Source organism: Gopherus flavomarginatus, chromosome 3 (assembly GCF_025201925.1).
Source record: "Gopherus flavomarginatus isolate rGopFla2 chromosome 3, rGopFla2.mat.asm, whole genome shotgun sequence".
Classification (NCBI taxonomy): domain Eukaryota; kingdom Metazoa; phylum Chordata; order Testudines; family Testudinidae; genus Gopherus; species Gopherus flavomarginatus.
In genome coordinates this window covers 280498512-280514367 of record NC_066619.1, presented here as the reverse complement: position 1 = coordinate 280514367, position 15856 = coordinate 280498512, and the positions used below count along the sequence as shown (strand labels likewise).

At 44.4% G+C, this 15856-nt stretch overlaps 1 protein-coding gene across 6 annotated transcripts in view; it reads left to right on the top strand.

Annotated features, from left to right (window-relative positions):
• Nucleotides 1-15856, top strand: part of SLC4A11 (solute carrier family 4 member 11) — a 177604-nt gene that overhangs the window by 116535 nt on the left and 45213 nt on the right. For all 6 annotated transcript variants that reach the window (XR_007773012.1, XM_050943352.1, XM_050943354.1 and 3 more), the window contains exons 10-13: nt 5573-5698; nt 7690-7803; nt 8873-9005; nt 9633-9706. Coding sequence is in view for 5 of the 6 variants with exons in the window: in XM_050943352.1 (XP_050799309.1) it covers nt 5573-5698; nt 7690-7803; nt 8873-9005; nt 9633-9706 (447 nt within the window). In the remaining variant the exon portion in view is untranslated. The remainder of the gene's footprint in view (nt 1-5572; nt 5699-7689; nt 7804-8872; nt 9006-9632; nt 9707-15856) is intronic.

Sequence of the window (15856 nt, the reverse complement as noted above, 5' to 3'; positions counted from 1 at the left end):
CTTGTCTGAAGCACTTGGGTTTGATACACTTGAATTATGAAAACGCCTGGGACACTTTAACTGTCCTTTAAAACTGGGAGTAAAATGAAATGTATGGTGAGCTATGAACTGTTGAGTTCTTGCAGTGCGGCTCGTGGGATTTTGCTTGGTTTTTATAAACTTCAGTCCAGCAGCAGCAGTTATCTTTTAATAACTTTATTGATATATTTGAGTAACTCTCCTTGTGACTTACCAATATCATGTACAAAAATAATAGGGCCAAATACAGGATATCCCATTGCTGAACTTGTCCCTAAAAAAATTCTGAAGATTTTAGCTTAAATTCCTGATAAAATCATACAGATTTTGAAAAAACTGCTTGTTTTCCCAAAAAAACAAAAAAAAACCACAACCCAAAAATCCTGTTGTTTTTTTTTCTTTTGATCATATGTGATTTACACATTCTCTGCATTCTTTTAAATGTTCTTCCATTCCTTCGGTATGTTTTTTTATGTATAATGGCTTTTTTTGTGGTTTGCTATTTTATTCTACCAGTGCAATACAAAGAGAACTTTGAAACAATCTGAAGATGTACAATGCTGATCAGTTAAATGAAAGTCCGTGCACTGAAGTAAGATACTGGTGTTCCTGGATTTTGTTCTGTGCAATAACACTGACTCTCTATGTCCCTGTGATGATCCCTTTGCTTCCCATTGCTTCAGTTTCCTTGTCTTATGGGATCTGAGATTAAGTCTTGTCGACCCTATTCTTCCACCTTACTCATGTTGAGTAGGACCTGGGAATGGGCAACAGGGGATGGATCACTTGTTGATTCCCTGTTCTGTTCATTCCCTCTGAAGCACCTGACCTTGGCCAATGTCGGAAGATAGGATACTGGGCTAGATGGGCCATTGGTCTGACCCAGTCTGGCCATCTTATGTTTTGACCTCACCATGCAAGTTTTGTTGAAATCAGTAGGATTGCCCTCGTAGGCCTTGATCCTGCACAACACTTAAGCATGCATGTAGCTTTGCTCAAGTGAACAGTCCTATTGAAGGACTACGGAGGTGAGCCACATGATGCATGTGTTTGTGTTTTGCGGGATCAGGGCTATAGTGAGGTACCGTAATGCTCACCAGGGTCAAGATGTTTATAAAGAACTTTTCAAGGTGGCAAGCTTTGTTTAAGTGCTATAGCTAATCTGACTTGTTGGAAAAGGGCGTTTTGCAAACATGCAAAGTGCCTTAACTGACCAGTGCATCACCTAAGCCTGCAAGTGCAGTTTGAGCCTGCAGCTCCCCATTGGTAAATACTCACATGCACTTAAATAGGTGACCACTCTCCTGAGCTGTCTGTCTGTTTTGCTCTCTTGCTTTAAGTGCTCAATGGATTTTGGCTTCCTAAAGCCCCATCTCTGGCTATGTTCAAGTGCCAAATTGTATAGACTCTCGGCATTTCCATGCATAGCTTGGGCCCCTCTTGTTGAAAGTGAAACCTATTAAAATAATATGGATGTGTGTGAATTTACATCCTCCTAAGTGGACAGAAGTCTGCAGGAAATAATAAATAGCCGAAAGAAATACAAGATACTAAGTTGGTAGAATCCCCCTGAGCATTCTGTTTGTTTTCTCAAATTCAGTTTCCTGAACCTGTGTGTGTTTTCCCTTTGCCCAAGAAAGAATCGGTTGACTATAGAGCGCTCCAGCTTAAAGAACGTGTTCTCAGAAGCAGTCTTCCTTTAAGGAAAAAGAAATTCTTCATTCTGGCCGTCTGTGCTCTTCAAGAATACAGAGCAGACTCACGTCTTCCTTTCACTTCTTGCTTTCACTCTTCCTGCACATTATAGTGAAATTGTGGTGTTCTTAATTGGGATGGATCTGAGAAGTAGATCAGAAAGCCAGATCTAACCTAACAATTCATAATACAGTTCAAAAATCTCTAATGTGGCACTGCAGCATGAAGTGTGTATGTATTGCCCTTCTTTAGGAATGACTCAATGATATCATCTGCCAAGTATTTTCCTAATTTAAACATGACTGATACTTTGTTTGCCTTGGGTTTAAAAGATGTGGCTTTGTCTATGAAGCACATCAGTGTAATTGAACTTTTCAGCTGACTTTATTCAATAGCTAATAGAATGGGAAAGGAACACTTGCTTACTAATAGCTATACTCGCACATCTCCTAGAATGTCTCAAGTTTATTCAATAAATGTAAAATTAATAGGTCTAAGTGTGTCAGCCTCTGAGCCTTTTTATGAATTACGTTCTAAACATGAATATTCAAGTAATTTGAGGCCAACAATATGCTAATCTGTGCATTTTCCAGAAGATGCTATATGGTGGCTTTTTTTTTTAATGTCAGATAGCAATTTTTTTTTAACCTGAACACAGATAATTGAATATGTGGAAATGATAGAGCACAAAATTTAGAGCTGTCATACAAATAAGCATTGTCGCTGGCAGTTTGAATTGTAGCTGTACCTTCATTTTAAGTCACAGCTTCTCTAACAGTCAAGCACTCAAATCTCACAGCTGGACTGCAAGTTGATTGTGCTGCAAATGTACACTGCCCAGTTGGAGGAAGGTGGCTTGTTTTTCCACTAGTTTTATTAGGCTGTTCCAAATGATATACTGTCATGATGCATCCTGCATTTTTTTCAGATGAAGTGGACTGGGTCAGTTTCTGGGCTGCAAATAAACCTGTTAGATCTCTCATCAGACATTGACTTAAAAGAAAAATGTCATTGTGATAAAAATTTGAAGTTAAAAATGCTAATTTTACACATGGTTTATTTGTACGTGCAGAAAAAAACAGCAGCTCAATGAATCTGCAGTGTTACTGTAGCTGTATGGGTTCCAGGACATTAGGCCATATCTATACGTACAACTGAAGACCCTCTATGCTGACAGGACAAGCTCTCCCACCGACATAGCGCTGTGCACAGGAGCTCTTAACGTTGGTGTAATTTGTCGTTTGGAGGTGGAATATTCACACCTCTGAGCGACGAAAATTTTGCCGACAGAGGCTGTAGTATAGACATGCCCTTGAGACACAAGGTGGGTGTGGTAATATCTTTTATTAGACCAACTGCTGTTGATGAGAGAGACAAGTTTCTGAGCTCTTCAGGCCTGGGACAGGTATATAGAGTGACACAGCTAAATACAAGGTGGAGCAGATTGTCTGGCGTAAGTAGTTAACACACATTCTAATCTAAGGAACCATTCAAGGTGAAGTGACCCATTAACACCCCTGCAGTCATAAGACAAAAAAGCGGGGGTTAGCGGGTTACTGATTTGTTGTAATAAGCCAAAAATCGAGTGTATTTATTCTTAAGACCATGACTTTTACTGTCTAGTAAGTTATGAATTTAAACTCCCAGGCTTTTTCTTTTGAAGGTTTCCTTTCAGAACAAGGACTGAGGGGTCAGATACCAAGTGATTGCTTTGTGAAAAGTGTTCGCCCACAAGTGATATAGTGTTTTTGTCTTATCTTTTTTTGTGAGAGTTCATTCAGTTGGTCCAATATAAGATATTACCTCCATCCACCTCGTCTTTTTACTATCTTGGGACCAACACAGCAAAAACAACACTGCGTATAACCTTAACATAGTCATTCTTGTATTGTATCACTTGTTTTTGTAAAAGTATCAAATCAAATAAACTGTGGTTTTTTTCCCCTGTGTATTAATTATTCAAGCCTATAACATTATCAGATTTCTGTCTGGGACAGTGTAGTTCCTGGTGCTTATTTTTCCTATCAAAGGCACTGTGACCTGAGAAGACAATTGATTAGCATGTTGAAACTAACAAAGGACAAATCACAAAATGTTCATATGCTTGATTTTTCGTTAAGAACCCCTAACATGTGGCTGCTGCTTTGATCCTCCTCCAAGCTGTCCAGACTTCTTGGATCTGGAAAATTAGGCTGCAAGTCTAACAAAAACATGTTTTCTCTTGAGATTTCCAGTATTTCCTGTTTCCGATGATGCTAGAACGTCTGTCTGCTAGAACAGCCAATCAGGTGGCATTTTGGCACTTCCGATTTTGGTCTGTTTTGATAAAGTTGCCCTAATTGTAAGTTCAACAGTAAAAAATATGTGAAAGTTGACAAAATATTACAATAACCTATAACAACAAATGTTGATGGAAAAATAGGTCAAATTGTTTTCAATATTGAATGTTGTCAACAAATGCAAGAAAACCAGACAGAGAGACTAAATTAGTCCAGACAAAAAGGCAATGGTGATATATTTCAAGGACTGTGTTAAGATCATGTTTGGTAAAACAAGAAGCCGTGGAACCAGAAATTAATGGACCCAAATGTGTGTGTCAGGTATTGGGCCTAATTGGAGGACAAAATAATGAGGAGATGGGGTATTCCGCCCGTCACACTCTCTTTGGGTCCTGAAAGACATTTTTTGGAGGACGAAGTAAGGAAGAACAGACAAAGGCTACTGAAGCAGGCTTCACCATCATGGCTGCCAACCTCACCATTTCCTGGGAACCCTGGACCTTCATCATCTTGATTCTGAGATGTCCTTACTAGACCAAGCCAGAGAGATGGATTCAACCCTCCCAGTTCCAGATGAATCCCGAACACCAGCAGAGATAAAACAGGGTTGGACTTTAACAATAGCATGTACAACAGTGGCTCCAGCCCATCTCAACTAACATCTTCTCTTTCCCCCACCAGGACAGTTGTTACCATCTTTAAAACCATCTAAGAGACTGTCGCTCAAGGGATTTTCCCCTGTAAAGACTCTCTCCAGGGAAAAGGGTATAGGTAAAATAAAAAGTCATACTCAATTTACATTTAACTGGTTTCCCTTCTTATATTTATTTATTTTATTTTAAACCAAAGGTCAAATGGATTTTTAATGCTGCGTTGGCTTAGGTACTAAGCAGGCTGAGGGGGCCTCTGTACCAAACCCCAAACCGTGTTTAATGCTTTTTAATGTTGGATAGTGATTGGATTTATGTTAATATCTTTGCGCCATATATTTCATCTAAATTAATACGAGTCCCAGATGGGAGTGCAGAAGTTCACTAAAATGAAAAATAACTTACCTTTTTTAAAAAAATTCAAGCCTCCAGATAAACCTTTGGTTTGAAGTTTGTTATTTTTTGTTATTGTTATAGGTTGGTTTAGTTTATCCCAACTGGTTCAGCTTCCTTCACTTAAGTCACTTCCTTGGTCCCTAAGAAGTATCTGTAAATAATTTCTAAATGAGAACAGAATGAAAAATCAAATATAGTTTGTAAATAACAAACAAAAAGCTCACCTCAACAGAAGTGGAATTTTCCTTAATGAAGGTAGATTTTCAGGTTGAAACACTGAACATTCTTTCATACCTATGTTCACTACTTACAGGTTATCTTCCATAGCTTGCCTTTGTACTATAACTGGGCATAAACACCATCAGGAATTGTATCTTTTAAATGGATGCAGATTACGTCTCTAGTTTTTCATTTTAGCAATTAAATTGTCACCAATAACTAAGGATCTGCGTGACTGTCTTTGAGTGATGTTTTAATGCCATAGAATCGACTTTGCTGTTGATTATTAATACTGCTATTTTTGGTTTGTTTCAGGGATTATTGGGAATAACAAGGCCATAGGAAAATACATCACAACGATGATCTTTTTATATTTTGCCTGCCTCCTGCCATCCATTGCATTTGGTTCCCTAAATGATGAAAACACAAGAGGAGTTATTGGTGAGCTTACCAGTCTTTTTGGTTTAAAATCCTCTCTGTCTGTAAATCAGGGTTGCTTTATGTCTGTTTGGGGGAAATAATGAAATAAGCAAGGTCTGGTGGAGAAGACGTCGGTAACGACTTCTTTTCCAGTAAAAATATGGACGGTTGTGCTCTGACCTCATTTGTCTTAATAGATTAGAAAAACGAATCTGTATCTATATACAAACTTTTCTGGTATCCCTGGATGTATAGACAAGTACAGACCTAATCATTCTGTTCTGTGCTACCCATGTTGCAATGACGCTAAAGGTAATCCTGTTCACAGGGTTGTAAGTCCACACATGCTTTGTGTTTGTACAACACCTAATGCAAGGGTGCCCCGCTCCTGATTGGGGCTTGGGGTGGCTATTATAATACAAATAACTAGCCTGGTGGAAGACATTTGCTTACTCTTCTAGTATCACCCAACCTATCCCCGCCTTAGGCCTGATTCATCTTTGCACTGAGGCCCCTTGACACTGTGCTTATAATTCAGCAGCAGCTTAGTGTAGATGAGAATTCAGCCCTGTTTTGTCCTCTACTTATGTATGAAATATTGCTCCTTGTTTCACTTTAAAAGCATGGTTCTTAAACTATAGGGTGTGCCTCCCAAGGGAGGTGCAGGAATGTGTCAAGGAAAGTGCAAGCTGCACGTGTGTGGGGGGGGGTTTGGTTTTTTTTTTTTGTGGTGGTGGTGGTGGTTTTTTCTTAAGTGCTCCAGCTGTCAGCCCTGGGCGGCTCGGACCATCAGCCCCAGGAGGCTAGGGCTCGTGCAGAAGGACCATATACACCGGGGAGGCAGGGGGAAGGGATAAAGGGGACAACTGGAACCCCGTTGCCTTGGGCTGACAGCCGGAACCTAACTACCCGGGTTCTGGCTCTCCTCCCCTCTTCCCGCCCCCCCCAGCCCTCCAGGAGGCAGTGGCAGGTCTCCGACTGTCCGTCCCAGGGTGGCAGCAGTGAGGTTGGCAATGGGGAGCTAAGTCTGCTGTCTGCTGAAAAGTGATATTGACAAATGTCACTTTTCACATTGCCACCCTTACTTCTGCACTGCTGCTGGTGTGGCACTGCCTTCCACACTGTGCACCCAGCCACGAGCCACGGCTCTCTGCTCTGCCTGGCCAGCGGTGGGCGGGCGGGTGGGTGTGTGTGTGTGGGTGTGTGTGTAAAGGGGGGTGCAATCAAATAAGTTTGAGACCCACTGATTTAAAAAAATCCCTCTGCTCCGCACATAAAAAGGCAATTGCCTAGGATCCCAAGTCTCCCTTTAGACTGTTAATGTAAGTTTGGTTATGTTCCATCGATTTGAATTCCCTAGTAATTTATTGTGCCCTTTGTGTATTAACTGCTATCTGTGGGTAGGCCTCTGTTTGAATAGTCTTGTTCTCAGTATGTGCTGGTAGTGCCTGGCATTCACGACTTGGGTGGTTTACATTAGCGCAATAACAATCTTGCTGATCACTAAGCAGGGGCGGCTCCAGGCACCAGCACACCAAGTGCGTGCCTGGGGCAGCAAGTCAGGCTGCTTTAGGTGGCATGCCTGCGGGAGGTCCGCTGGTCTCGCAGCTTCGGTGGGAATTCGGCGGCGGGTATGCCAAAGGCACGGGACCGGCGGACCTCCCAAAGGCATGCCACTGAATCCGCATTACCAGCGGACCTCCCGTAGGCATGCCACCGAAAGCCACCTGACTGCTATGCTTGGGGCGGCAAAATACATAGAGCCGCCCCTGTCACTAAGGGCATGTGTACACTGATTCGGGCTCACGGGGCTCAGGCTTAGGGGCTGTTTAATTGTGGTTTGGACCTTCAGGCTCGGGCTGGAGCCTGGACTCTGGGATCCTCCCTCTTCGTGGGACCCTCCAGAGCCCAGGCTCCTGCCTGAGCCAATTGCAGTGTAGCCAGACCCTTAGTAGGAAGTGCATTTGTAAATACGTGGGCTTAAAAAATACACTTTTTTTCATTATTTTTAGATGTGCAGAAGACAATTGTTGGCCAGTGTATCGGTGGACTTCTTTATGCTCTGTTTTCAGGGCAGCCGCTAGTTGTACTCTTAACCACAGCTCCTTTAGCCTTGTACATCAATGGTAAGTTTACCAAAGCATATTGCGGATGGAAGAGAACATACTGCACTCGGAATCGGTGAGATGGCACTCTCTGAGAGCCTTGCCTTCCTTAGAGCTGCACTAACTAAATCTATCGTAGGCGTACAGCTACACAAAGCTACACATTACAGACCTGCTTTCAGCCCTGCAAAAGGGATCTGGGGAGTGTTGTTTCACTGAGATTTCTAATAGAATAATTTTAAATTTAAAAAAAAAATACAGGTTTTGTTTTTTTTAATGAGAATAAAATTGAATGTCCATGGGATGTTTTTTGTTCTCACTTAGAAATAAATATTTGTATGCATTGAGGATCAGGGACTGCAATATGCATCCTGAATATATAGTCCTGATGAGTGGATTTTCAGTAATGGGTAACCAGTGACAGTAGTCCTATTTTTTCATAGCTGAAGGTACAGGGGTAAGTTGGATCCACCAGTATTTGCATTATAGGTCCAATAAGTCAAATTACAGTGGAGTGGCTTGGTGGCTTAGCTCTCCACTAGAGAGACTTACTGCTTGGCTACCTTCAAAAGAGCCCTCCCCCCCATATCATTCTTTAAATATTGGTACTGACATTATGTTAATACTTTTGACCGGTCCTCTGCTTATGCTGTGCTACCAGTGCTCGTTTAACAAGAACCAATGGAATGTTCAGATGTACTGTATCAGATTTGGTTACACGGTACCTAGAAAATTCAACAGCAGCCAGATGGTCAAGATATGTAATGCAGGACCTCTCTCTCTCTCTCTCTTTCCCCTCCTTTCCTGTGGGCATTAAACCTCCCTTTAGATTTGGAACAGTCGATAGTGTTAGCAGATAGAATCGAAACTATTGCCCGTTCATTGCATTTGAAAAAATTAGTGTTTTAGCCAAATACAAGTTATTGGGCTCAGTACATGGGTAACTGGATGAAATTTAATGGCCTGTGACATACAGGTCAGACTTGGTGATCTAATGGTCCCTTGTGACCTCAAACTCTATAAACCTGAATGGTTTAGCTATAAAATCTTAAACGTGAATCCACCACTGAATGTGTTACTGTTGTTGCAGTGATCCGAGGGATCTGTGATGACTACAGCTTGGATTTTAGTGCTTTCTACGCCTGGATTGGACTGTGGAACAGTTTTTTTCTTGTGCTGTATTCTCTCTTTAACTTCAGTCTTGTAATGAAGCTCTTTAAAAGGTACCTCTTGCTTTTTTTCAAGGGAAGCCCCATTTTGATTATATTATTCAGCAAATAGAAAATCATATGTTCTAGAAGTTCCTAATTGTGAACTTGCTATTAAATCTATGGGCTTGTCTACATGAACAATTAGTTTGCAGCAAGCTGAGGTATGAATTGCCATGGACTGATTTTTGGTGTGGACCTTGCTGATGCGCATTATCCGTTCATTAATGAGCTTTGATCTAGTCCTGTTTCAAAGAGGACTGGATCAAAGTATATTAATGAACTGTTAATATGCATCAGCAGAGTCTGCAGGGACCGTTTGTCTTCAGCAGGCTAGTGCACTCTGGATTCGTACCCCCACTTTTAGCAAGCTAAATGTCATGTAAACAAGATGTGTGTTACAACACTAGAATACTCTCAACTGAGAATGTATAGTTTTGGTTTTGGACAGCATGTGTTCATTCCAGTTTTTAGTACTTCTGTTTGCAAGATGTTTTCAAGACTTGTTAGTTTATCACCCAAATGAGTGTTTAACTAAAATCTGTGCACTTGCCTCATAAAATAACAAGTATATTAATATATTGGGGGGTATTCAGACTTTGTCACTCTGACCATATTAATCCATGGGAGATTTTTTTTTAGATCAACCGAAGAAATCATTGCACTTTTTATATCGATCACATTTGTGCTTGATGCACTCAAAGGGATTACTAAAGGTAAGCACTGAAAGAAGGTGGTGGTTTTCAGTTCTGATCCATACTTGGTTTTGCTGTACAAAAGAAAATAACTAGGTTCCAACCTTAAATGCAGTTTCTTTTCAATGCCAAGCATGCTATAGAACTCCCAGCAAAATGGGATTTGCAGTATACACAGCATTTGTTGTCTATTAAGTATTCATTAAGAGTCTTCAGTTTTTCTAAACTGTGTTGATGGGAGGATGATTCATGACAAGGTTTTATTTTGGATGTGTAGGCTGTATTATAGACACTCTTGTTTCAGTTGTTCTGTTAGGATCAGACACTAAAATCGAAAGGAGAAGGTGCAATTTAATGACACTGTAGAAATTTTTGCTTCCTGCCACCCACATACATTTTTCTGAACCGTATTGTTTTTCTTTCAAAGCCCTGTTCAACAAAAATTCGCCTTTTAGATTCATTTTAGATTCATCCTCCCTTTCACCATCAATAGCACAGTGAACTTTTGGGGCAATTGGAGCATAACAGGGGAGGGAAAAAAACATAACCCTTTGAGTAAGCAACCTGGGTTCTGGAGCGCATGTCAGTTGTGCTGGGCTATGTGAAAGCTGGTCCTTGCAGTCTGTGCCTGGGCTGAAGGGATGTCAAATGCAGAATGCTCTAAAGTGCTGTGCTCCAGCTGTCCTTTGTAGATCCTGCTGGTGCACTCTAAAAGGTACCTAGAGCCCGTTAACATAGTCCTGTTTGAAACGGGACGTCCTCAATGCGAACTAGGTACCGTTTAGATTGCGCCATATGGAGCAGGTTGAGCCCAGCCCCTCTGAAAATCACCTCCAGCCAGACTTTAACTGCGCAATGCCCCAGCGCCCTCTATACACGAGGCACCACGAGATGCTGGGTAACCCTCCGCCTGTGGCCATATACGAAGGGAGACCCACACAGATGACTTCAGAATGAGCTGCCATACTAGTCCAGCTCTCTTAAAGGGAAACATACAGATTTGCAGCAAATGCCTGTCAGGATGCACCTAAAGGAAGCATTTCTGGTCTCTCTGCCAAACCGGTCACAGTGCATGGTTTCTGTGCTGCACACCTCTGCAGTGTTTGATCTTGGGTAAGAGTAACAAAGCTCCTGCAGTCTTTACCTTCACCAGACGCAGGCAACAGGATGAGGCATGAACAAGATAAAATCATAGAAGATTAGGGTTGGAAGGGACCTCAAGAGGTCATCTAGTCCAATCTCCTGCTCAAAGCAGGACCAACACTCACTAAATCATCCCAGCCAGGGCTTTGTCAAGGTGAGCCTTAAGAACCTATGAGGATGCAGATTCCACCACCTCCCTAGGTAACGCATTGCAGTGCTTCACCCTCCTAGTGAAAAAGATGAAAGCTCCTTGCAGAAACTGCATGCTAAAGGCAGTGTTCCTTTTGCCTTGCCTTGAAAGCACTTTGATTGAGGGATTAGCTAATGTTATTACCCTTCCTCCTCCCCCCCACCTTTTTTTTTTCCTGATACTAACAGGGCGAAAGGGGTTTTGAGTTCTGTTGCCTTGAATCCTTTATAATTAAGTTGGTCCCATGGTGTGATTTGTAGTTCTTAGAACCTGCAGGCTCTGCTCTTTATTGCACACTCAAAAAGTACTTAAAAAAATATTATTCAGGCTGCAAAATGAAGCACTGAAAAGTTAGGAAATGCCAGAATTAGGGTTGCTTGAGCAATGTTAATTCAGCCCCTTGTGCATATGCATTATGATACAGTCTTCAATTGCATGACCACAGACTACTTTTTCAAAAGGCCCCCAGCCTCATTCAGAGCACAGGATGGGTTGTGCTCACTCAAAGATCAGCTCTTCTGTATTTTTTTTTCTCCTCATTTTACAATGTGTGGCCCCAGGCCTTATTTACTGCACACTATTCAACCTGCTCTGAAGACCGAATTACTAATTTGCCATTTTCTATGGTGCTGATAACAGTAGTTTGAGTGCTTCACACTCATTAATTAAAGAGTTCTATCCTCATTTTACAGATGAGAAACTGAGGCACAGAGAGATTGAGGTCCTAAGTATCCACTATTTTTGGGTCCCCAATTTCATGCCTAGGACCTGATTTTTCAGGGTACTTAGCATTTTACAGCATTTGTGTGTTCAAAGCTCAGCTCCCATTGATGTCAATTGCAGCTGTGAGCACTCAGTGCTTCTGCAAATCGGACTCTAGCATCTCGGGCTGATCACCCAGAAAATGAGGAACATGCAGTTAGTGATCACCAGTGGAATGTTTGGTTGTAAATGAGTTGACTAGCATCACACAGAAACTCTGACAGATGCAGGGATAGACTCCAGTTCTATGCAGGACACCCTTGAGACCTGTACAACACTTGTCCCCATCAAAAATAAAACAAAAACCCAACCACATCTGCTCCTTGAACTAATGGAGTAACTGATAGTAGTAGCTGTCATCCTCTATGTAGATCAGAACTAAAGGAGGTTCATGGATATTTGCTGACAGCAGAGGAATGATGTGTTATGAATCCTAGGTTCCATTCCAGGTGGTGGGGGGAAGTGATCTAATGGGCACAGACTCTTCTGCCCTTTTTGTCCTCTCCAACCTGTCCTTGTCCTACTGTCTCTCTCCCATTCCTTGCTCCCCATCCCCTCACCCAACCAGTCCCAGTCTCCACTCCTCAGGCTTCACACCCCAAGCCGGTCTCCTTGCCCAGTAAATTCCAGTCTCACCCCTTTGGACTTTCCCTCCTCACCAGCTCCTCATCCAATCTGTCTCTTCCCAGCCTCCAGTCATCCCCTCTTCTGACCACATTCCCCATCCCTGCTTGCTTCCAGTCCCAGTCTCTGAGCTCCGCATCCAATCTGTGCTATTATCCACTCAGTTTCTTGTCCAGTGTCTTTGCCCAGCCAATACCATTTCTCCCCCTGCAAACAGGCTCCTCCCCGTGGGATACACTGATAGATACTCCCAGTCTCCTTGGCCAGCTGCTCCCAGTTCCAGTCTGCCATCCCAGCCCACTGGTTCTCTCTCTCTCCTCTTGGTTTTCTGTTTCAATCTCCAACCCCACCCCACTCCCAACTCTCCCTGCCAGGGCAGGATGACGGAGCGGCTCCGGAAATGGACAGGATTACTCTGGTACCTTTCCCTTCAAGGGAGGGCACTGGTACTCAATCAACTAGTCCTGTCCATGCTCTGGTACTAGCTCAACACCCTGGTCCCAGCCCCGGGCTTCCTGGCCGACTTCCAGACGGCGATTCTGGAGTTCTTTTGGCCAGGACTGCACTGGGTCTCTGCAGGGGTCCTCCACCTGCCCCTGGAGGAGGAGGGAGGGCAGAGTCTGAAGTGCCTATGCACTCAGGTCCATGTCTTCTGCCTGCAGAAGCTCCTTTATGGTGCAGGTAGTCTGGCATGGAGAGTACTGGCACATGCCTTCCTGCGCTGCTTTCGAGGGCTCCGATACGACCAGCAGCTCTTTTATCTCGATCTGAGAGATCTTCTGCGAGACCTCTCCAGGTTGCCGGTCTTCTACCAGGACCTCCTCTAGACCAGGAAACTGTTCTCAGCGACCATGTCCATGGTGGCCACCGAGGGGGCAGATCTCCGTGCGGAGCCCCTGCTACACAACCCCTAGCTCCATGTGCAGGTGGCGGAGTCGTCCTCGGTGTGTCAGAGGTTGGTCTTGGCAGAAGTCACCAGAGTCAGAGACCTCCTGGATTATGACCAGGGAGACTAGCTGGATCCCCTGACGCTCGCTTGGCGTATGGGACTCTCTAGGCCTTGTACTTCCCGGCGCATACTTCAGGAGGTGAGGGCCGCTTTGCCGTCCACTGCTTGAGCCAACTTCGACCGGGTCCTGCACAAGGGCACGCCGCGCTCACCCTCCACTCCAGACCTTTTCATTGGGCACTTGCCCCATGGACCCAGCTGCCCCCTGCCCCATCCCTTCTCTGTGAGCCAGCTGCACAACTTGTAGCCAATCTGCTTCCAGACCGCGCCACGGAAGCATCTATACACGCTCATGCTCCACACCCTTCAGTTCCTCACCCTCGTGTCCTGCCCCGACACAAAGTGGCGAGACCTCCTGCCACCTCTAGAGGATGAGAAGCCCCGGTGGGCCAGCCTGTACTCCACCCTGGTCCTGAGGCCCGCCGGGGATATCAGCTGGCGGCTCCTTCATGGGGTTTTGAGCACAGCATGTATTTGGTGTGGTCTACCCTTGTACCGGACACCTGCCCCTTCTGCAGCATGAGGGAGACTCTGGCACACGTTTACTTGGAGGGTGTCAGGTTGTAGCCCCTATATCGGCTCCTCACGAATATTCTGTTACATTTCTGACTGCACTTTTCCCCTCACCACCTTCTTTATGCACTCGCTATCCGTGGCCCCACAAAGTCATGGGACCTCCTAGCCAACCTCCTCCTGGCCCTAGCTAAAATGGCCATCTATAAAACCAGGGAGAGGAGATTGGCCTATGGAGACTCCTGTGACTGTGAGGCCTGTTTCCGATCCTCTCTCCGTTGACGTACCCGGGCAGAGTTCCTCTGGGCAGCATCTACTGGCTCCCTTGATGCCTTTGAGGAGCAGTGGGTGCTGTCTGGGTTCTCTGCTTGGTGTCCCCATCAGGCTCCCTTCTTTTAATCCTTTGACTGCACTCCTATCCCTGTTATTTCATTAGTTGTCCCTGTTGTCAGAGGTGTTGTTGTCAGATGCTACTGGTGTGGTGCCCTGCTCTGCTCTCTCCTTGTTGGTATCACTCGGCTGCGTGCGTGTGTTCCCTCTGTGTGCCGTCCCACCTTTGCGCAAATAGCTGACACAGCAGACCCGAAGAGAACCCCCAATGACCACAGAGTCTAGTAAGGTACGAAGGCACGTCGGCCAGGTTTATTGCGCTCGAACATACTTGCAGGGTCCCCGTAGAGTACTTAGTCTACCGGGCATACTGCGACAGAATGCCTCTTGGCAATGGACTCGGCTCAGTCAGTGGCGGGACTTTCCACTGCCCCCTAGGCCGGACAAAGATATCGCCCCAGGGATACATTTTTATACACAGGTACAAACAAGTTACACATCACTCCTGACGTATTGAGGTGCAACCCCTCTAGGCAGTAAGGTACAACCCCTCTACGTAGTAAAGTGCCGCCTCTCACCTTGTACATGTTGGCTCGATCAAAACAACTCTATCCATCATATTACCCTTTTGCCCCTGTCATTGGGATGGGTCAGTCTGTTCCTTGTTATCTGTGTGGAATGTGCAAGTATGTGAATGTTCTGATCTCTAGTGTTCAGTACCTTTTAGGTACGTATCTTCTTGCAGCATCAGCCCTTTCCTTGCCAGCTTCTGCGAGCAGGGCCTGCCTCTGGCTCACAGCTTCACATTGCTTTATGTTAGCAAAGTCTTGACCATTACTTTAGTTCAGGCCTCATACTGGGCCTTTATCAGGGCCTTCACTTACTACAGTCCCCTGGTCCCAATCTACTCCCCCTGCTTCCTCCCTTGCAGGTCTGTGTCTTTTTCCTTCTGTGTTCAAAGCAGGCGGCTTCCTCCTCCATGTTGTCTGGGCTCAGCAGGGGACAGGGGCATTGACAGTAAAGGAAAGGCATGCTCCCTGCTCTCAAGTTGAGTGCCTGGCCCACAGCAGCCCAGAACTAGAATTGCAGGGAAAGCCCTGCTCACCCCCTGGCTGAAGCATTCCCAACACAGACAGAATCTTCAGGGAATTTTATACACAAAGCAGAAACAAATTTCAAGTTAGCACGTGTGAACTGCAGTTTTTAAATGGCTTATAACTTGGCCAAATTTATCTATGTACAGCCTGTTACACTCTTCCAAATATCTGTCTCCCCGTCTCCTTGGATATTTAGGTTCACCATTGCTATGCCTCCTCTGAGATGGGTTGGTTTTACTACAATATGAAAAAGCCACACGTGTGTCCAGTATACCATATTGAATGTTGGAAGGGTGTGGGCAGAATCACTGAAATGGGGTTTTCACAGACCCTTTTGATCCTTTGTAAATTCTCCTGTGGACTGACTGAGTGATGATACCCAGGGGTTATGAGAGGCTGCATGGACTCCGGACTACAGAACCTGCATCCAGGGGCTCCAGAGTTCTAATCCTGACTCCTGCTTGCTCCATAACCCCAGCAAAACACTTGACCTTTCTATGTCA